The sequence below is a fragment of the Xyrauchen texanus genome, chromosome 11 (genome assembly GCF_025860055.1).
Source record: "Xyrauchen texanus isolate HMW12.3.18 chromosome 11, RBS_HiC_50CHRs, whole genome shotgun sequence".
Classification (NCBI taxonomy): domain Eukaryota; kingdom Metazoa; phylum Chordata; class Actinopteri; order Cypriniformes; family Catostomidae; genus Xyrauchen; species Xyrauchen texanus.
In genome coordinates this window covers 47,744,152-47,764,395 of record NC_068286.1, presented here as the reverse complement: position 1 = coordinate 47,764,395, position 20,244 = coordinate 47,744,152, and the positions used below count along the sequence as shown (strand labels likewise).

The 20,244-nt window shown below is 40.4% G+C and overlaps 3 protein-coding genes across 4 annotated transcripts in view; 1 reads left to right on the top strand and 2 right to left on the bottom strand.

Annotated features, from left to right (window-relative positions):
• Window positions 1–4,896, bottom strand: part of spag5 (sperm associated antigen 5) — a 28,102-nt gene extending 23,206 nt beyond the window's left edge. The window contains exons 1-3 of the mRNA XM_052137272.1: window positions 4,805–4,896; window positions 551–581; window positions 300–416 (exon numbers count right to left, since the gene is read on the bottom strand). Of these exons, the coding sequence (XP_051993232.1) occupies window positions 300–416; window positions 551–577 (144 nt within the window). The 5' untranslated portion in view covers window positions 578–581; window positions 4,805–4,896. The remainder of the gene's footprint in view (window positions 1–299; window positions 417–550; window positions 582–4,804) is intronic.
• A 752-nt stretch (window positions 4,897–5,648) lies between these two features.
• Window positions 5,649–12,523, top strand: trmo (tRNA methyltransferase O). Its single transcript, XM_052137316.1, has 6 exons — window positions 5,649–5,838; window positions 5,927–6,078; window positions 6,203–6,377; window positions 7,294–7,451; window positions 9,281–9,799; window positions 10,910–12,523. The coding sequence occupies exons 1-6, from the start codon at window positions 5,756–5,758 to the stop codon at window positions 11,146–11,148; spliced, it is 1,326 nt and encodes a 441-aa protein (XP_051993276.1). The 5' UTR covers window positions 5,649–5,755; the 3' UTR covers window positions 11,149–12,523.
• Window positions 12,524–12,629: 106 nt separating this feature from the next.
• On the bottom strand, window positions 12,630–16,028 carry hemgn (hemogen). 2 transcript variants are annotated; one of them, XR_007971584.1, is made up of 4 exons: window positions 15,820–16,021; window positions 14,626–14,704; window positions 14,118–14,472; window positions 12,630–14,023 (listed from the first exon to the last, which is right to left on the bottom strand). XR_007971584.1 is itself a non-coding variant. In XM_052137357.1 (4 exons), the coding sequence occupies exons 1-3, from the start codon at window positions 15,875–15,877 to the stop codon at window positions 14,262–14,264; spliced, it is 360 nt and encodes a 119-aa protein (XP_051993317.1). In that variant the 5' UTR covers window positions 15,878–16,028; the 3' UTR covers window positions 12,630–14,023; window positions 14,118–14,261. The 2 variants fall into 2 exon arrangements, 1 of the variants encoding a protein (XP_051993317.1); XM_052137357.1 differs by having other exon boundaries at window positions 14,614–14,704; window positions 15,820–16,028.
• Between the last annotated feature and the right edge of the window lie 4,216 nt (window positions 16,029–20,244).

Sequence of the window (20,244 nt, the reverse complement as noted above, 5' to 3'; positions counted from 1 at the left end):
AGGTATGTTTAAAAATCATAATAGGTGCTCTTTAAACGGCATCTGGGAGATACAGCACACCGGGTTTATTCGAGATTTCTTTGCAGTATATTATCCTGCAGTAGCACGCTGGTATTATGATTGATGTATGTCACCATGTAATCAGAGACCCTCCCCTCGAAATCCGATCACAAGTGGTCACAGGAGATGCATTTAAGCATCCAGTTTTGAACAGCGATGTGTCTCGCCTGACCACATGTGATTGGATCACCTGAGATGCATCTTAATACCAGGTGTAAACAGGGACGTTGACTACATACCTTCATTTTGGGGACCCTCTCAAGCTTTGATGCATGTTTAAGCAACAAAGTTGGATTGTCCTGCAAATTCAGCAGTTCATTCTGCACATCTCTGAATGGGGATCTATCTGCTCGGTGCTGAAATATGGAGAAATAAAACGGTAATATGGGCTCAGACAATCATCTTGATTTAAATGGACACAATTTTCACAACCACAAGACAGAAAGATTCATTTTATGCAATAATAATAATAGTTGCATGGAGCACTCACGTTTGACAAGCCACGTGTAGATGACATGTTTCTGCAAACACACATAAGAGAAAACAAACATGGGGGGATATTCTAAAATGCTAATTCAACTACCAAACTTAATTTATAATTTCAATTAAATACAATTTGTAATATGTCATGACCGAAAGAAGTAGGTCACGAGTACAAGCGGCCGAAATGGGCTTCCTCAGAAGGGTGGCGGGCTTCTCCCTTAGAGATAGGGTGAGGAGCTCAGTCATCCGTGAGGAGCTCTGAGTAGAGCCGCTGCTCCTTTGCGTCGAAAGGAGTCAGTTGAGGTGGTTTGGGCATCTGGTAAGGATGCCCCCTGGCCGCCTCCCTAGGGAGGTGTTTCAGGCACGTCCAGCTGGGAGGAGGCCTCGGGGAAGACCCAGGACTAGGTGGAGAGATTACATCTCCACACTGGCCTGGGAACACCTCGGGGTCCCCCAGTCAGAGCTGGTTAATGTGGCTCGGGATAGGGAAGTTTGGGGCCCCCTGCTGGAGCAGCTGCCCCCGCGACCCGACTTCGGATAAGCGGTTGAAGATGGATGGACAATTTGTTATGACTATAAATCCTCTTAGTAAACACTAGTGCTTATTAAGTACAAGCATCTGTTCTTGAAATTATATTTGGATGAATCCTTCATAACACTTAAGTATAATATATATATATATGTGCATACTTTGCTATTATCAAAAATAATCTGATGATTCAGGTTCTTTTATACCATACCAAGTAGGCCGAATGGTTAAAGGAATATTCCGGGTTCAATTGACAGCATTTGTGGCATATTTTCGATTACAAACAACAACAAAAAACAGATTAGAGTGAATGTGAAGGGAACATTTTTTTGAGGGTTTAAAAAGGCAGAAATGTGAAGTTTAGGATTTTAGAAAAGCACACATTAATTCTTCTGTTAAACCACAACATTATTTGGGCAGTAAAGTTTAAATCATTACTTTTACATCGTCTTAGGTTTTTGGGGTTTACACTGTTGCATTGTCGTGGCAATGAAGCTGTAAATTGTTAATAAAAGAATTAAGTGATTATGACAGTAAGATCATGTTTACACACATATTGTTTATGTCTTGTGTCGATACTTTTGAAACAGTATTTTAATGTTTACAGATTAAACCCCATTGACTTGCATTGTAAGTGTCTCACTGGAACACACATTTGTGCTTTTATTAAAGAAAAGGAGGGACGAGTCGAAAGCGATTTTTGTGGTAATCAACATTATGCCACAAATGCTGTTGACTTAACTTGTATTGAACCCAGAAATATTTCTAGAATGATGTTTATGGATTTATCTTCACATATACAGCTCTGGAAAAAAATTAAGAGACCACTGCAAAATGATCAGTTTCTCTATTATTTATAGGTATATGTTTGAGTAAAATGAACATTTTTGTATGCTCTCTACCAGTCTTTCACATTGCTGTTGGGTGAATTGTACGCCACTCTTTATGCACATTCCAGATGTTTCCAATGGGGTTCATGTCTGGAGATTGGGCTGGCCATGACAGGGTTTAGATCCGGTGGTCCTCCATGCACACATTGATTGACCCGTCTGTGTGGCATGGAGCATTGTCCTGCTGGAGAACCCAATCCTCAGAGTTGGGGAACGTTGTCAGAGCAGAAGGAAGCAAGTTTTCTTCCAGGATAACCTTGTTGACGAATCTGCCCGATTCCAGCCTTGAAGCACCCAGAGATCATCACAATCCTCCACCAAATTCTACAGTGTGTGAGAGACACTGTGGCTTGAACGCCTCTTCAGGTCTCCATCTAACTACAGGTGAAACTCGAAAAATTTGAATATCGTGCAAAAGTTCATTAATTTCAGTAATTCAACTTAAAAGGTGAAACTAATATATTATATAGACTCATTACAAGCAAAGTAAGATATTTCAAGCCTTTATTTGATATAATTTTGATGATTATGACTTACAGCTTATGAAAACCCCAAATTCAGAATCTCAGAAAATTAGAATATTACATGAAATCAATAAAAAGGATTTTAAATACAGAAATGTCGGCCCTCTGAAAAGTATAATCATGCATATGTACTCAGTACTTGGTTTGGGCCCCTTTTGCATTAATTACTGCCTCAATGCGGCGTGGCATGGATGCTATCAGCCTGTGGCACTGCTGAGGTGTTATGGAAGACCAAGATGCTTCAATAGCGGCCTTCAGCTCTTCTGCATTGTTTGGTCTCATGTCTCTCATCTTTCTCTTGGCAATGCCCCATAGATTCTCTATGGGGTTCAGGTCAGGCGAGTTTGCTGGCCAATCAAGCACAGTAATACCATGGTCATTGAACCAGGTTTTGGTACTTTTGGCAGTGTGGGCAGGTGCCAAGTCCTGCTGGAAAATGAAGTCAGCATCTCCATAAAGCTTGTCTGCTGAAGGAAGCATGAAGTGCTCTAAAATGTCCCGGTAGACGGCTGCGTTGACTCTGGACTTAATAAAGCACAGTGGACCAACACCAGCCGATGACATGGCTCCCCAAACCAACACAGACTGTGGAAACTTCACACTGGACTTCAAGCATCTTGGATTGTGTGCCTCTCCATTCTTCCTCCAGACTCTGGGACCTTGGTTTCCAAATGAGATGCAAAATTTGCTCTCATCAGAAAAGAGGACTTTGGACCACTGAGCAACAGACCAGTTATTTTTTTCTTTAGCCCAGGTAAGGCGTTTGACATTTGAAGCCCATGTCCAGGACCCGTCTGTGTGTGGTGGCTCTTGATGCAGTAACTCCAGCCTCAGTCCACTCCTTGTGAAGCTCCCCACACATTTGAATGGCCTTTTCCTGACAATCCTCTCCAGGCTACGGTCATCCCTGCTGCTTGTGCACCTTTTTCTTCCACACTTTTCCCTTCCACTTAACTTTCTATTAATGTGCTTTGATACAGCACTTTGAGAACATCCAACTTCTTTTGCAATTACCTTTTGAGGCTTTCCCTCCTTGTGGAGGGTGTCAATGATGGTTTTCTGCACAACTGTCAGGTCAGCAGTCTTCCCCATGATTGTGAATTCAACTGAACCAGACTGAGAGACCATTTAAAGGCTCAGGAACCCTTTGCAGGTGTTTAGCTGATTAGAGTGTGACACTTTGAGCCTACAATACTGAACCTTTTCACAATATTCTAATTTTCTGAGATTCTGAATTTGGGGTTTTCATAAGCTGTAAGCCATAATCATCAAAATTATATCAAATAAAGGCTTGAAATATCTTACTTTGCTTGTAATGAGTCTATATAATATATTCGTTTCACCTTTTAAGTTGAATTACTGAAATTAATGAACTTTTACATGATATTCTAATTTTTCGAGTTTCACCTGTATTAGATGAGCAGGTGGAGGATCGATGATAATCTGGGGGTGCTTCAGCAAGATTCGTATTGGATTGGGTTTTTTTTTTTACCCATCAGGACAATGCTCCATGCCACACAGACATCAAGGTGTGGACCACCGGATCTAAACCCTGTCATGGCCAGCCCAATCTCCAGACCTGATCCCCATTGGAAACCTCTGGAATATGACGTGAAGCCGAGATGCTTGAATTTTTGCACCATGAGTGGCATAAAGTCACCCAACAGCAATGTGAAAGACATGCCAACACGCATGAAAGCTGTGATTGAAAATCAGGATTATTCCAGCAAATATTGATTTCTGAAGTTAAAATATTAATATTGTGTTGTTTATAAATGAATATGAACGTGTTTTCTTTGCATAATTGGAGGTCTGAAAACACATCAATTATTTTGAGCAGTTGTCATTTTATGCAAATAAATGCTCAAAATGACAATATTTTTATTTGGAATTTGGCAGAAATGTCATCAGTACTTTATAGAATAAAACACAAATGTTCATTTTACTCAAACACACACCTATAAACAATAAATCCAGAGAAACTGATCATTTTGCAGTGTTTTGTTTTCCAGAGCTGTATATATGCACATCAGTGTTTGTGTCTTCTCAACTAACATCAACTTAGGCAGCACACTAGACTGGAGACACGGCCAATCTAGACAGCATTTTTTTGTGGCATATTTGCTAATGACACATGTTGAAATACTGTTATCTACACTGGCAGCTCACTGGGTTTGAATAACAGTCGATATTTATTACGACCATAAAAACTCTAACATTAGCACACAATTATGTATAAACTAAATCTAAATGACGGCATCGATAAACTCAAAATACTGTTCTAAAACAGATTCAAATATGTGTATGCTAATTCTTACCTTTAAGTCTCATAAGCGCATTTACAAGCCTTACTGGTTATTTTGATTCTGTCTCGAACTGTTTAATTTAACCGCCACTCTCGCATTCAAACTACAACACAGTGAAATTCTAGCCTTCTCATTGGATGGCCAGTCACTAACATACGGAAACCCGGTAGTCCGCGCAACGATATTTACGAAACGCACACTGCCTTCTAGCGTGCTGGAAATTTTATCACAAACGTTTGTTTGTGGCGTTTGAAGATTTTGTGCGAGATCGTGTACACCAGGTGAAAAATATTTTAACGTTTGCACCTTTTAATATGCTAATATCGCGAATAAAACAAAAACGTCCTAAAGGAGCCTCCGTGCGCCCCCTGAAGGATGACAAAATGTAAGCTAGTCAGATAATTTTTAGCAGAGACGGGGTCACTTCTATTAAAATAAATGGGAGAATTTGGAACGGCCAACGGATGTAGACAGGAAGTCCTGCCTTATGGTTAAAAGAGCCAATGACCTTTTAGATACGGACATCGCCTGTCAATCATCTCAAAACGCGCATGCGTATTAGCTATACGAGCCGGTAAAATTGCGTTCTTAACGTAATAAGAGGTAAAGAAGCACAATTTATTATTCCAGTTTTGTCATATTTTACTGCTGATTTGAAATATGTTCTTTGTTTGCAATCTTAACCAACCGTCTTTGAGATTTTGATATTCCTCCATTCAAGTAGATAGGTAGATCATGACCGATAGCATTCCAGAGATGGCCGACAGTGAACTGTCTTTTGGTTTAGCTCATATTACAACCATTTCTGCGTAAGTTTGTGGTTGTCCAACCATTTTCTTATATCAGAAAAAACACGTGTTCATCTACTGCATTGTTGATGCAATAAACAATCCAGTGTGGACCATCACAGAATAAAATAAACTATTTTCTAAAGTGTAACTGTACCATCTTACTATAACTAAAATGTCAAGATGCAGTTGTGCAGAACATGTCAGAAAACTGACACAGCAGGTAACAGTCATGAGAAGAGAGATTAAAAACCTCAGGTAGGTTCTTAAATCAGCACTATTCTTGCATATTATTATATTCTGTAAAGAAACGCTTCCTTCACTGATTGTTGATTTGTTTAAACAGACAGCAGATAGATGGATCCATCCGAGCCCATAAGAAGCAGATGTCATCTCTTCAATCCATGCTGACAGATTGCATGAAACACGACAGATTACAGTCAGTTAGCAAAAGTCCATCTCAGAACCCAAGTGGGATGAATCAGTTATTAGAGCAAGGTAAAGTTAATGCACTTAATAAAGTCTCATATTATAGGACACACTTTAGTTTTTGATACAGCAGTAGTAATATCAGTTCAGGTCTTGAGGTATTTGTAATATATGTGTTTTTCTTCACTGTCAGGACGTATTCATACTCTTCCCATCGGATACATCAGTTCATGTTTTGCAGTCAAAAATGGCACGCCACGACAGCCCACCATATGCAGTTCCTCTCGGGCCAGCTTGAAGATTGACCCATCCGTCTTCAATAACCCTGAGCACTCTTTAATTGGGCTGGAACAATACTCCCATATCTGGTGTGTAGTAAAGCCATGACTGCTCATCACTTAAAGGGGCAGTTCACCCAAAAATGTAACTTTTCTCGTCATTTACTCACCCTCATGCCATCCCAGATGTGTGTGACTTTCTTTCTTCTGCAGAACACAAATGAAGATTTTTAGAAGAATATTTCAGCTCTGTAGGTCCATACAGTGCAAGTGAATGGTGACCAGAACTGTGAAGCTCCAAAAAGCACATAAAGGCAGCCTAAAATGACTACTGTTTTAATCCATGTCATTTGAAGTGATCCAAACTGTTTTAGGTGAGAAGAGAACGAAAATGTAACTCATTTTTCACAGTACACCTCGCCATTGCAGTCTATAGACACAATCATGATATCAGGCTTGATTAAACTTCCTAGTGCTCAACGCATGTGCAGAGCGCTAGATGGCGCTATAGGAAGTGTGATCGAGCTTGAAATCATTATCGCCAAGGAGACCGCTGATGTTAAGATATATAGTGAAAAAAGGAGATATATTTTGGTCTGTTCCACAACTGTTTGGTTCACTCCAGAAGATCTAGTTTTAATCACTGGAGTCTTATGAATTACTTTCATGCTGCATTTGTGTGCTTTTTGGAGCTTCAAAGTTCTGGTCAGCATTCACTTGCATTGTATGGACCAACAGAGCTGAACTATTCTTCTAAAAATCTTCATTTGTGTTCTGCAGAAGAAAGAAAGTCTCACATCTGGGATGACATGAGGGTGAATAAATGCTGAGAGAATTTTCATTTTTGGGTGAACTGCCCCTTTAAGTGCACAGTCAAATGAGAATGGATTTCTGTATTTCAAGAAGAACATTATATGCCGACCAGGTACTGATTCAAATAATTTACAATTGAAGTTAAGCACACATTTGTGAAGTGAATTCTTTTCTTAATCTTTCACCTTCTCAGGATCATTTTCCTCTTCCATAAGAATGGGCAAATGAGTTGTAAAGCCAAAGTGAAGCCGCCTCGTCTAAATGGCCAGAAGGTGGGGGTGTACTCCACCCGTAGCCCCCACAGGCCTAATGCACTGGGACTGACTTTGGCTAAGCTGGAGAGAATCACAGGTACGTGGCCTTATGATTATGCCTTTACTGTGGTTGTATCACTATTAAATGAACATGGATAGCCTGCGTCGTTCTTTTAGTCTTGAGGAATGTGTGGTACTGTGATTAGTCATAAGTAAAAGTCTTAAGGGAAGTTCATAGCCCAAACAGAACTGTTGTCCTTTGCCCCAGTAACTCTTTAGATGCCTTTCATAACAGGACAGAGCTGCACTTAAAGGGACAGTACACCTCATGCCATCCCAGATGTGTGTGACTTTCTTTCTTCTGCAGGACACACATAAAGACAATTTGAAAGATTTATGATGTGTTTTTGTTCATGCAATATAAGTAAATGGTGTCCAAAGTGTTCAAGCTCCAAAAAGCACATAAAGGCAGCATACATGTAATGCATAGGACTTCGGTTGTTTAATCCATGTCTTCTGAAGTGATACAATCGTCACTTTGGGTGGGAAACCGAGCAAAATCGAAGTCTATAGTCAATATAAATTTTGACATCTGCAGTCTCCTTGGTGCATTCATGAGAGAAGCTCGTTCGCACACTTCCACGTGCTTGACGCACACGCAGAGCGCAAACCAGGCACTGTGTTGCCAAGTTCGTGGTTTTCAAGTCCAGTTGGTATATTTTGGAAATGTGGTTAAAATGATAACCAATGAGTTGGTGCTTGAAAATGTACGACGGTCGGCAAAAGGCTGATGATAAACATTAGAAAATACAAATGCAACATCTTATTGATACATAGTGATACTGGGGAATACCTGGCAACCGTGTGCAGCATCAAAGAGTCGCCTTGAAGGCTGCAATGTGTTCCTGTCGGGCCAGATGTCAAGATTATAGTGAAAAGGGGGGGCCTGGGTAGCTCAATGGTAAAGGCGCTGGCTACCACACCTGGAGTCGTGAGTTTGAAACCAGGGCGTGCTGAGTGACTCCAGCCAGGTCTCCTTAGCAACCAAATTGGCCCGGTTGCTAGGGAGGGTAGAGTCACATGGGGTAACCTCCTCATGGTCGCTATAATGTGGTTCTCGCTCTCGGTGGGGCGTGTGGTGAGTTGTGCGTGGATGCCGCGGAGAATAGCGTGAAGCCTCTACACACGCTACGTCTCCATGGTAACGTGCTCAACAAGTCACGTGATAGGATGTGCAGATTGATGGTCTCAGACGCGGAGGCAACTGAGATTTGTCCTCCGCCACCCGGATTGAGGCGAGTCACTACGCCACCATGAGCACTTAGAGCGCATTGGGAATTGGGCGTTACACATTGGGGAGAAAAAGTGAGAGAGAAAAAATACAAACTATTATAGTGAAAAAGGACTTGAATTTTGGTTGGTTTCTGAAGACATGGATTAAACCAGTTGAGTTCTATGGATTGCTTTTATGCTGCCTGTATGTGCTTTTTTGAGCTTCAAAGTTTTGGTCGCCATTGACGATCAACATTCATAATTTATCCTTCAAAAAAAATCTTTCTTTGTGTTCTGCCGTAGAAAGAAAGTCTTATGAATTTGAGATGGAGGTGAGTAAATGAGGAGAGAATTGTCATTTTTGGATGAACAAATGCTAACAAATACATCCAAATATATATATATATATATTTTATGATTAGACCATCACCCTCAATCCAAACATAAAACGTGTCATGGAGCAATGGCTTTCGGCTCAGTGGGACAACTACTGCAAAACATCCTCCACTATGATAGCATTCAAACTTATGATTTATTTGTATGTTTTCATAAGATAAGCAAAAGGGTGTTTTGCACATCAAATACATGTGAAAGATCCTTTGAGTATAATTGCATATATCACTGGTAGTAATCGCTGGTCATTTGATTTTCAAGGAGATACACTCCACCTGTCAGGGGTTGATATAATCGCTGGAACACCTGTCCTGGACATCAAACCATATATTCCAGACTACGACTCTCCTAAAGCAGCGACAGACAAGGCCGATAGTGAACACAGACTAGCATCATGCACAGACCCTGTGATTGCCCAGGAGATGGAGCTAGATGAAGATCCTGAACTCTTACAGACATCATCTGAGCCTTCCTCAGAGTCGTCTTGGTCACAGAGGTCTGGAGGCAAAGATGTGACTGATGTGCTAGCAGAGGTGAAACACTACCTGACTCACGGGCAGCTTTTCTCTGAAAATCCAGCTGAGGACATAAACATGGGTGCTTCTGAGTGCAGTTCAGCGAGCACAACCCCTGCCAGTCCATCCAGGCTCAGATATGGGCCGGAGTCCTACAGTACTATTGCTGCCTGGGTCAGGGCACCCCCTATCAGTCCCCTAGATGTGCGATTTACTGTGAGTGCTGAGAAGGAGCTCCTAGAGTTTGCTCCATGTGACAGTGCAGGTACACAAGCATACTTCGACACATGGAAGTGAGTGCAGCCAAAAACATATGAGGGGCAGCTGTGGGTCAGGTGTTTGAGCGGGTCGGCCGCTAATCGCAGGGTTGGTGGTTTGATTCCCGGCCCACATGACTCCACATGCCGAAGTGTCCTTGGGCAAGACACTGAACCCCAAGTTACTCCCAATGGCAGACTAGCACCTAGCATGGCAGCTCTGCCACCATTGGTGTGTGTGAGTGTGTGTGTGAGTGAGTGAGTGTGTGTGTGAGTGAGTGTGTGTGTGTGTGAGTGAATGAGTGAGTGTGTGAGTGAATGAGTGAGTGTGTGAGTGAGTGAGTGTGTGTGAGTGAGTGAGTGTGTGAGTGTGTCTGTTTGTGTGTGTGTGAGTGAGTGTGTGAGTGACTGAGTGAGTGTGTCTGTGAGTGAGTGAGTGAGTGTGTGAGTGACTGAGTGAGTGTGTCTGTTTGTGTGTGTGAGAGTGAGTGTGTCTGTGAGTGACTGAGTGAGTGTGTCTGTGAGTGAGTGAGTGTGTGAGTGACTGAGTGAGTGTGTCTGTTTGTGTGTGTGAGAGTGAGTGTGTCTGTGAGTGACTGAGTGAGTGTGTCTGTGAGTGAGTGAGTGTGTGAGTGACTGAGTGAGTGTGTCTGTTTGTGTGTGTGAGAGTGAGTGTGTCTGTGAGTGACTGAGTGAGTGTGTCTGTTTGTGAGTGTGTCTGTGAGTGACTGAGTGAGTGTGTCTGTTTGTGTGTGTGAGAGTGTCTGTTTGTGTGTGTGTGTGTGAGTGTGTCTGTTTGTGTGAGTGAGTGTGTCTGTTTGTGTGTGTGTGCGTGAGTGTGTCTGTTTGTGAGTGTGAGTGAGTGAGTGTGTGTGAGTGTGTGTGAGTGAGTGTGTGAGTGAGTGTGTGAGTGAGTGTGTGTGTGTGTGTGTGTGAATGAGACTTTGAATACCGCTAAGGTTAAAAAAGGCGCTATTTAAGTGCTGAAATTTTACCATATGTGCAAAATGCCTGACTGCTCTTTTCACACATTAAATGAACTTGTGATCATGTGTTATTTTTTGTGCAGAATCAACATGCACAGTTGTCATGTTTCTAACTGAATTTTGATTTAATAGACAGCAAAAGGCCAAGGTTCCAGTTCTTGAAAGGACGTGACGAGGCGGTGTCGGCCATCTGCAGCATTCTCTCCGCTGACCCCAGATCAGTATATCGTCGCACAAGTTGTCAAGACCGTCTGTTCTTCTTCACCCTGGATACAGCTGACATCACCTGCTGGTTTGGAGATGGCTTTGCTGAGGTCGTGAGAGTCAAACCCGTGGAGAGTTCAGAGCTCACTGATGTTAAAAAAACCTGAATCTTTCTTATTGTGGTCTCTCTCTCTCTCTCTCTCTCTCTCTCTCTCTCTCTCTCTCTCTCTCTGTGTGTGTGTCTGATAACACTTCAATATTGACTATGACAGGAAATGACTCTCGGACCAGAATGGCCATCAAGTTAGAGAGATGGGATGTGCCAGGGCTCTGATATAAAAATGATAATTCTCTCTTTGTTTACTCACCCTCATGCCGTTCCAAACCTATATGACCTATATTGACCAAAATGGACATACAGGTAGCATGAAAATATAAAAGTCTGAAGCGATACTATAGGTTTGAGTGATAGGCCAAAATGAGTCCTTATTCACTAAAAATCTTGACATCCACCCTAGCTCTCCTTGGCACGTTTATGAGAGAAACTCATTCACATTTTTTCACGCTTGAACTATTCTGTTGGTTGAGGCATCCAGGAAGAGCACATATACTCACCATTCTGAACAATAAGTAAATCAATTTAAAGCATATGTTATTTAGAGTGTAACCACTTACATTCTTGCGTGAACACGTTTCAAGTGCTGGAACGCATAAAGGAGCTTCTCTCCTGATTCGCTAATGTCAAGTGTAACTCATACGTGAGAAGGGACTCAAATTGTGGTCTGTGTTTCACCCAAACCTATCATACAACTATAGAAGGTGTAATATAATCGTATGGATGGATTACTTTTATGCTACTTTTTTTCCTTGTTGGAGCTTGAACGTTTGGATCCCCATTAACTTGCATTATATGGGGAAAAAAACAGCTTAGACATTCTTCAAAATATCTTTGTGTTCCACAGAAGAAAGCCATACAGGTTTGGAACAGCATAAGCATGAGTAAATAATTGTCATTTTAGGGGGAACTATTCCTTTAAATGGGAATAACAGTTTGATAGTGACATTTAGACGTGGTGATACACAGCAGGAAGATATTTGGGGGGGATTTTAGAGGCAGCTGTCTCGAATGCAAACACGCGTGACTGAGGGAACGGCCCTGCTCTTGCTGTGCTGTCCTCATGATGGTGAGTCATAGGCTGTGGGTTTAGCCACATTAGTACTGGTGCATGTGGTTCAGGTACACAACTTTGGCCAAGCTGTTAATTGACCTATCCTCGACTAGAGTGGTTGCATGTCTGGACAGCCCCGTTACGGTGCTGAGACAGTGCTGAGATGGGCACATTGAGAACGGTATCATCCAGTCAAGTCTCTAAGCTTCCCAATCTGCAGGAATCAAAACTACAAACTTGCAGCAAAACTGTTCCATTGTCACCTGAGCATTAAAGGGGCAGTTCACCCAAAAATGTAAATTCTCTCATCATTTACTCACCCTCATGCCATTCCAGATGTGTGTGACTTTCTTTCTTCTGCAGAACACAAATGAAGATTTTTAGAAGAATATTTCAGCTGTGTAGGTCCATACAATGCAAGTGAATGGTGACCAGAACTTTGAAGCTCCAAAAAGCACATAAAGGCAGCATAAAATTAATCCATAAGACTCCAGTGGTTTAATCCAAGTCTTCAGAAGCGATATGATAGGTGTGGGTGAGAAACGGATCAATAATTAAGTCCTGTATTTACTATTAAATCTTGATATCCATGACTCTCCAAAAACAAAAGAAGAACTCTTAAAAAGAGAAGAGCACTTAGGAGGGCTGTTTGAAATTGGAGATTTATTGTATGATAAAAAATAGAAGCTAAGTGTGAGGTGTGGGTGAGAACCAGTCCTTGTTTGCCATCAATCTACAGTTTCACTTTCACATTCTTTGTGCATAACATTATTGGTCAGAGAGGAGAATTTATAGTAAAGGACCTAAATATTGATCTGTTTCTCATCCTCACCTATCATATCATTTCTGAAGACATGGATTAGACCACTGGAGTCATATGGATTACTTTTATGCTGCCTTTATGTGCCTTTTGGAGCTTCAAAGTTCTGGTCAGCATTCACTTTGCATTTGTGCTCTGCAGATAGACATGGAGGGTGAGTAAATGATGAGTTTTTCATTTTTGGGTGAACTGTCCCTTTAAGTCAGTCATTCAGCTGTCAGGGTGATTCAGCAGGTCCGTCATTTAGAGCTGTAAAAACGTCTAAAACAAAAAACCCTGAAGATGGAATTAATTATTTTTATAGTTTACAGTATAGATCAGTTACTTACTGCATGTTAATGTCTGTGTAGTAATGCCAAGCTTACTACAGTTTCTTTGTTTATTATTATTATTGTTATTTTTATTATTATTATTAGTGTTTATGCTACTTTCTGAATAGTTAATTTTGTTCTGGAAACTTTTTTTATTTACTAAATGTCACACAAAATGTTAATCCAGATATTTGAAGTGAGAGGATGATGGATTTACAAGTGAGTGTGAATGAATCAGTGACAAAGACAAAATATAAAACCCATTTCATTTTAAATAGTTGTACAAACAAACTAAGATTCTTTGTTCTAATGCAATAAAAAAAACATCACTTTTGAGTCACTTTACAATCACTAGGAGGCACAAAAGTTCAATATTTTATACATTCATTATTTTCTGTTTTTGTTTTTAATTAAGCAATATGTCTGGTTTGTTTTCATTTGACAGATTATATTGATGAGCGGCATGTAAACACAAAACAGTGAAATTGTTTGAGTACATTTAAATTTGTTCTTGCTTTGAGGTTGAAATAAAAATCATTTGGGTATTGAGTTGTTCTCCGTGCGTTCTAGAGCACCGTGACTCTGAAATAAGAGACTCAGAGTAAATTCTCCGGTAGGCTCTCTGGATAAGGAGCGGGACCTGGAGGAGACGTTGGGATTTCCGGACCTGGAGGAAAAGTTGGGATTTCCGGAGCTGGAGGAGATGTTGGGATGGAGACTTGACTCTGTTCAGGCACATCACCTGAAAACCAACATACACTGGTTTGGTTTGACAAAATCTTTTATGTACACAAATATGGTCCATGTGAAACATGCAAGGGCATTTCTGCAGTTACCTGTGTCAGTGCCTAGCCGTTCTTGAGGCATTGGACTGTCTTCCTCATCAGGCCCCAGATCCTCGATCAGAAACTCCTCAAGAGGTTTATCACTTATTATGTGCACTGGCACCAACTCTGGTTGTGGTTCCGCTGGTGGCAGAGTCACTGTCTCGGGATCATTGGGCAATACTGGTAGCATGTTGGGAAATGTGGCAGGGAAGGGTCGGTTTCCTGAACCTCACAGAGCTCTTCTGGTATGGACTGCTCCTCTACTTTTGGCTGCTCTTCAACAATAGGTTGCTTTTTTCTTGGTCGACCTTTCTTTCCTGGGGTACCGCTGGTACTCTTTCTTGCTCTTTTAATGCTTTGTACCCTGCAGTCAAAGTTAGGAGAATATTATGCAATAACTTAATCTTTCGATGACCTTATTTGTGCATCCGTCAGTACCACAATGTGATTGAATTGGTAAATAATTAGTGCTCATTAGCCTTTCCCATCTCAATACTATCTTTACCCATAAACCCACTGGTTTGTTGCCTTTTCCTCTGCCTCCGCCTTCCGTTTCTTTAGCAGGTCTCTGTCTCTCAGCCGTAGCCGAATTCCACCTACCAAACAAATAAACAAACCACTCAGTCCTTTTCTGTTTGCCTGTTGTTGTAAAATAACAGTTCAAACAAAAATGAAAATTCTCTCCTCATTTACATCCCAGACGTGTGTGACTTTCTTTCTTCTGCGGAACACAAATGAAGATTTTTAGAAGAATATTTCAGCTCTGTAGGTTCATACAATGCTAGCAAATGGTGACTAGAACTTTGAAGCTCCAAAAAGCACATAAAGGCAGCATAAAAGTAATCCATACGACTCCAGTGGTTTAATCAATGTCTTCAGAAGTCATATGATATGTGTGGGTGAGAAACAGAACAATGTTTAAGTCCTTTTTACTATAAATCTCCACTTTTACTTTCACATTATTTAGTTTCTTCATGCACATCGCCCCCCTATTGGGCAGGGAGGAAAACGTATAGGAAAAAATATGGATCATATCACTTCTGAAGACATGGATTAAACCACTGGAGTTGTATGGATTACTTTTATGCTGCCTTTATGTGCTTTTTGGAGCTTCAAAGTTCCGGTCACCATTCACTTGCATTGTATGGACCTACAGAGCTGAAATATTCTTCTAAAAATCTTCATTTGTGTTCTGCAGAAGAAAGAAAGTCACACATCTGGAACAGCATGAGGGTGAGTAAGTGATGACAGAATCATTTTTCTATTTTAAGTGAACTGCCCCTTTAATACATCAGGTATTGCAGTAAAGCATTTAAGGTAGCACCACATAGAAGTATTCAGCATTGTCTTTGTATCTAAAAGTTGCTCATTGCAATTTTTAAAGGCAGTGGTTAATAAGAGGAAAGGTATATAAGATATATTAGATAAGATATACTGATATATGAACATAATCACACCCTGTTTACTGCAACAATGTGCTAAAGTCTTAAATATCTTACTCATCATAGCCATATAAACGAGCAGGAATAGATCCTATAATAAAGAGTCCAACATAAGGAAGAACTACACATGAAAAGGTTCAGGGTACAAATTTTGCACTTAAGAACTCAGTTTCAAACACAAACTAATAGAACAAATTCGGGCTCTCAAGCTGTTCTTCATACTGATTTCTTACTTTAAAAAAACTACAACATTTTGATTTAATTCATACCTGCATCAGATGCTTTTAATTCAGACGGTGTGTTCACATTCTCCAAAGTCTCTTCCATTTTCTTGCCTCTATCACATGAAACTGAAGTACTGAAATGACAGGACGGAATGAAATTGTGCCCATTTACTTTTCTTGCCCCTAACAGAAGAATTATCTAGTTAAACATTAGCGCAGCGCTGGGAGAGTTCTTGCAGTTGTGCTCTTATCTTATTTGCGAAGGTGGAGGACTTGGCACAATACTCACAGAAGAAAGTAAAAAAGAGGTCATGCTGCTGGCTGTCAGCCCTAATCGCACTGGTCATTTGATATATTTGTGTGGGTTTATGTGACTGTTGGTTTGCCATCACGTGAGGTGAGAGCCAATAAACCAGCATGTGGTCAAAAGATCTGTAAAAATGTAAAATGCATAAACATTAAAAGTTATAACATTAGGTTTAAAAAGTATATTTCAGATCTCACAATGCAAGTGAATGGTGACCAGAACTTTGAAGCTCCAAAAAGCACATAAATGCAGCATAAAAGTAACCCAGTGGTTTAATTCATGTGTTCAGTAGTGGTATGATAGGTGTGGGTGAGAAACAGATCAATATTTAAGCAACTTTTAACTATAAATCTCCACTTTCACTTTTGCATTTCTCTTCTTTTGTTTTTGCCGAGTCACATTTATTAGTGCATATCGACAGGGGAGGAGGATTTATAGTAAAACTGGTTAGAAGCTGACACTAATGGCATTTTTGTGTGATGCATTTCCATGCCATTTGAATACCCAAAAGCACATCAAGATGCCCTCTCATGCCAGCCGAACAACCATTTTATCTGTGCTGCTCAATTTCTGGGTGTGTTCACAATCTTCTCGAGACACATTGAGATCTGCTGTCCATGATGTAGATAATGTCGCCTCCCCATGAACAGCTCTGGAGTGGTGTGTTGCACTATTCTTCATAAAGGAAAGCTTTCAATTATTTGTGGGATGGAAATAAATTCACTCAAGGGTGTTTGTAGCAGTCATAGAGACCATGGAAGGATTGTCTGAACCCTTTTGTTTCACCGTTGACGTTATCAGTAGAACATGAGTGAACAGTGTTTGCTCCATGTTGTGTAAAACAGCCTCATATTTCTTAACTATAATGCAATAAGATAGTTAGTGGTGCTTGTCAAAGGCATCACTATTGTTCTCTTGCATACTTTTTCTTCTTCTTTTTATTATTCCACACAAAGATTGGCGCGCTACTCCTCCCGCAGCTTTTGTCACAGACCCGAGTGAGGCGTCCAATCGTGCGGCTCATTGAGGAGAGGTGTGCTGTATCGTTTCTAAGCGATCGGGTGTACGATGTTCGCACAGTGGACGAAAAAGCTGCCAAAAAAGTCCCATTGACTTAACATTGCGGAATGTTCAGAAATTTAAATCCCAACCAAGGTTTTCATACACACAGACACCAAAGGGCCTGACAGCCCTGCATCTCTCCCTCTCTCTCTCCCTCAGAGGATTTATATTATCAAGCAGCCAATAAGTAATGACCTAAAATCTTCATAGCCACACCCTAAAACATGCTAAAAATGTGCTAGCAGCATGTTAACACATGCTAGCATCGCCTTGCGAAGTGATAAAACATGCTAAAAACGTGTTAACATCATGCTAACACATGCTAGCATCGCCTAGTGAAGTGATAAAACATGTTAAAAACATGCTAGCATCATGCTAACACATGTTAGCATCGCCTGGCGAAGTGCTAAAACATGTAAAAAAAGTGCTAACATCATGCTAACACATGCTAGCATCGCCTAGCGAAGTGCTAAAACATGCTAAAAATGTGCTAACATCGCCTAACAAAGTGTTAAAACATGCAAAAAATGTGCTAACATCATGCTAACACATGCTAGCATTGCCTAGTGAAGTGCTAAAAACATGCTGGCATCATGCTAACACACGTTAACATCGCCCAACCAAGTGTTAAAACATGCTAAAAACATGCTAGCATCATGCTAACAGATGTTAGCATCGCCTAACCTAGTGTTAAAACGTGCTAGCATCATGATAACACACGTTAGCATCGCCCAACCAAGTGCTAAAACATGCTAAAAACATGCTAGCATCATGCTAACAGATGTTAGCATCACCTAACCTAGTGTTAAAACATGCTAAAAACGTGCTAACATCATGCTAACACACGTTAGCATCGCCCAACCAAGTGCTAAAACATGTTAAAAACATGCTATTATCAAGCAGCCAATAAGTAATGACCTAAAATCTTCATAGCCACACCCTAAAACATGCTAAAAACGTGCTAGCATCATGCTAACACAAACATAACACCTACATGCTAACACATGCCATCAACATTCTATTACCATTATTTTAGTGCTTAGCAACAAGTTATAAAATGCTATTTGACGAGTTTTGCCACGGCAAGCACCACTCACATTTTCTTCAGGAAATGTACCTATCTAGTTACACGTGCAATTACAAATCACTGCATTTTTGTTGAAACTGGGTCTGAGGTTCCCACAGGATCTGATTAAATTCTGTGGCACTTTCCTGTGATATGTCTATTGCTTTAGGTGACCTTTGACCACTGTTCTTCTTCAGTTTGCCATTATTTTTCAAAATCGTTTCCTCTGTAACATTAAAAACATGTATAGTTGCACTATAGGGGGCTGTTGCAATTACGACTCAAGCACTGACCCCTTTTCAAATGCTTTTTTTAGCTAACTTCAAAAGTAATTTCACTTTTGTCCAACTCTGGTATTTCATTCAGCTTATAGGAGAAATGGCAGGTTTAAAGAAACAAAATGATGCCCTCTCCTGGCAAGTGTTCTCAAGCATGTACTAACAGAACAGTCCACAACATTTATAACATTGTTGGGATAGTTTACCCAAAAATCTAAATTCTATCATCATTTACTCACCCTCATGCCGCTCTAAACTGGAGACTTTGTCGCTCCAGAATAATGACTTTCTTTCTTCTGCCGGACACAAAAGAATACATTTTGAACAATGTTTCGACTGTTTTTGTCCATTCAATGAAAGTCAATGTGTTGCAAATTCCATTCTTAGTTTTTTTAAATAGAAAAAAATATATTTAAATTACTATATCATTTATAATTCTGTGCCCCTGGTCAATGTGGTGGGCTAAACCTAATGTTGAACCAAATTCAGTCATGTATTTTATTTCTGGACTGGGATAAGTGTTTTGGGAAGGTTGTACAAAGGTAAAAGGCAATATAAAGGATACATTGTAGGGAATATATGGCACAAACAGAGTAGGATACTTTATGGTGTCTTATTGCAAACTATTTTCTGTTAGCCTAATAAAAATATTACTCATATTATTCTCATTAAAGTAACCATCAAATATAAGTGAAATATAAATGTGAAATAATTATAAATTAAATGTAAACAGTGTAAATGGTGATGTATTAAGGAAAATAAAATGTAGATGATACTGACACATTTTAATGCAGATTTATAAAATAATGATCAGACCATCCCTGGTTGAAAACCCTGTTTTTTGGAACATGGTAGCTGGTTTAAGATGGTCATAAACTGGTCAAAGCTGGTTTTTGGAACATGGTAGCTGGTTTGAGATGATCATAAACTGGTCAAAGCTGGTTTTTGGAACATGGTAGCTGGTTTGAGCTGGTCATAAACTGGTCAAAGCTGGTTTATGGAACATGGTAGCTGGTTTAAGCTGGTCATAAACTGGTCAAAGCTGGTTTTTGGAACATGGCAGCTGGTTTGAACTGGTCATAAACTGGTCAAAGCTGTTTTTTGGAACATGGTAGCTGGTTTAAGATGGTCATAAACTGGTCAAAGCTGGTTTTTGGAAGATGGTAGCTGGTTTGAGCTGGTCATAAACTGGTCAAAGCTGGTTTTTGGAACATGGTAGCTGGTTTGAGCTGGTCATAAACTGGTCAAAGCTGGTTTTTGGAACATCGTAGCTGGTTTGAGCTGGTCATAAACTGGTCAAAGCTGGTTTTTGGAACATGGTAGCTGGTTTGAGATGATCATAAACTGGTCAAAGCTGGTTTTTGGAACATGGTAGCTGGTTTGAGATGATCATAAACTGGTCAAAGCTGTTTTTTGGAACATGGTAGCTGGTTTGATCTGGTCATAAACTGGTCAAAGCTGGTTTTTGGAACATTGTAGCTGGTTTGATCTGGTCATAAACTGGTCAAAGCTGGATTTTGGAACATGGTAGCTGGTTTGAGCTGGTCATAAACTGGTCAAAGCTGTTTTTTGGAACATGGTAGCTGGTTTGATCTGGTCATAAACTGGTCAAAGCTGGTTTTTGGAACATGGTAGCTGGTTTGAGCTGGTCATAAACTGGTCAAAGCTGGTTTTTGGAACATGGTAGCTGGTTTGATCTGGTCATAAACCGGTCAAAGCTGGTTTTTGGAACATGGTAGCTGGTTTGAGCTGGTCAT

What these genes read in the sequence shown, in the direction of transcription:
- trmo (XM_052137316.1), top strand. Translation starts at nt 5,756, where the DNA reads ATGTCAAGATGCAGTTGTGCAGAACATGTCAGAAAACTGACACAGCAG. An exon ending in TAAGCTGGAGAGAATCACAG is followed by an intron (nt 7,452 to 9,280) that starts GTACGTGGCCTT and finishes TTGATTTTCAAG; the next exon opens with GAGATACACTCCACCTGTCA. An exon ending in TGCTCCATGTGACAGTGCAG is followed by an intron (nt 9,800 to 10,909) that starts GTACACAAGCAT and finishes TTGATTTAATAG; the next exon opens with ACAGCAAAAGGCCAAGGTTC.
- hemgn (XM_052137357.1), bottom strand. Translation starts at nt 15,877, where the DNA reads ATGGAAGAGACTTTGGAGAATGTGAACACACCGTCTGAATTAAAAGCA. An exon ending in ATTAAAAGCATCTGATGCAG is followed by an intron (nt 14,705 to 15,819) that starts GTATGAATTAAA and finishes TTTGTTTGGTAG; the next exon opens with GTGGAATTCGGCTACGGCTG. An exon ending in ACAAACCAGTGGGTTTATGG is followed by an intron (nt 14,473 to 14,613) that starts GTAAAGATAGTA and finishes CTTTGACTGCAG; the next exon opens with GGTACAAAGCATTAAAAGAG.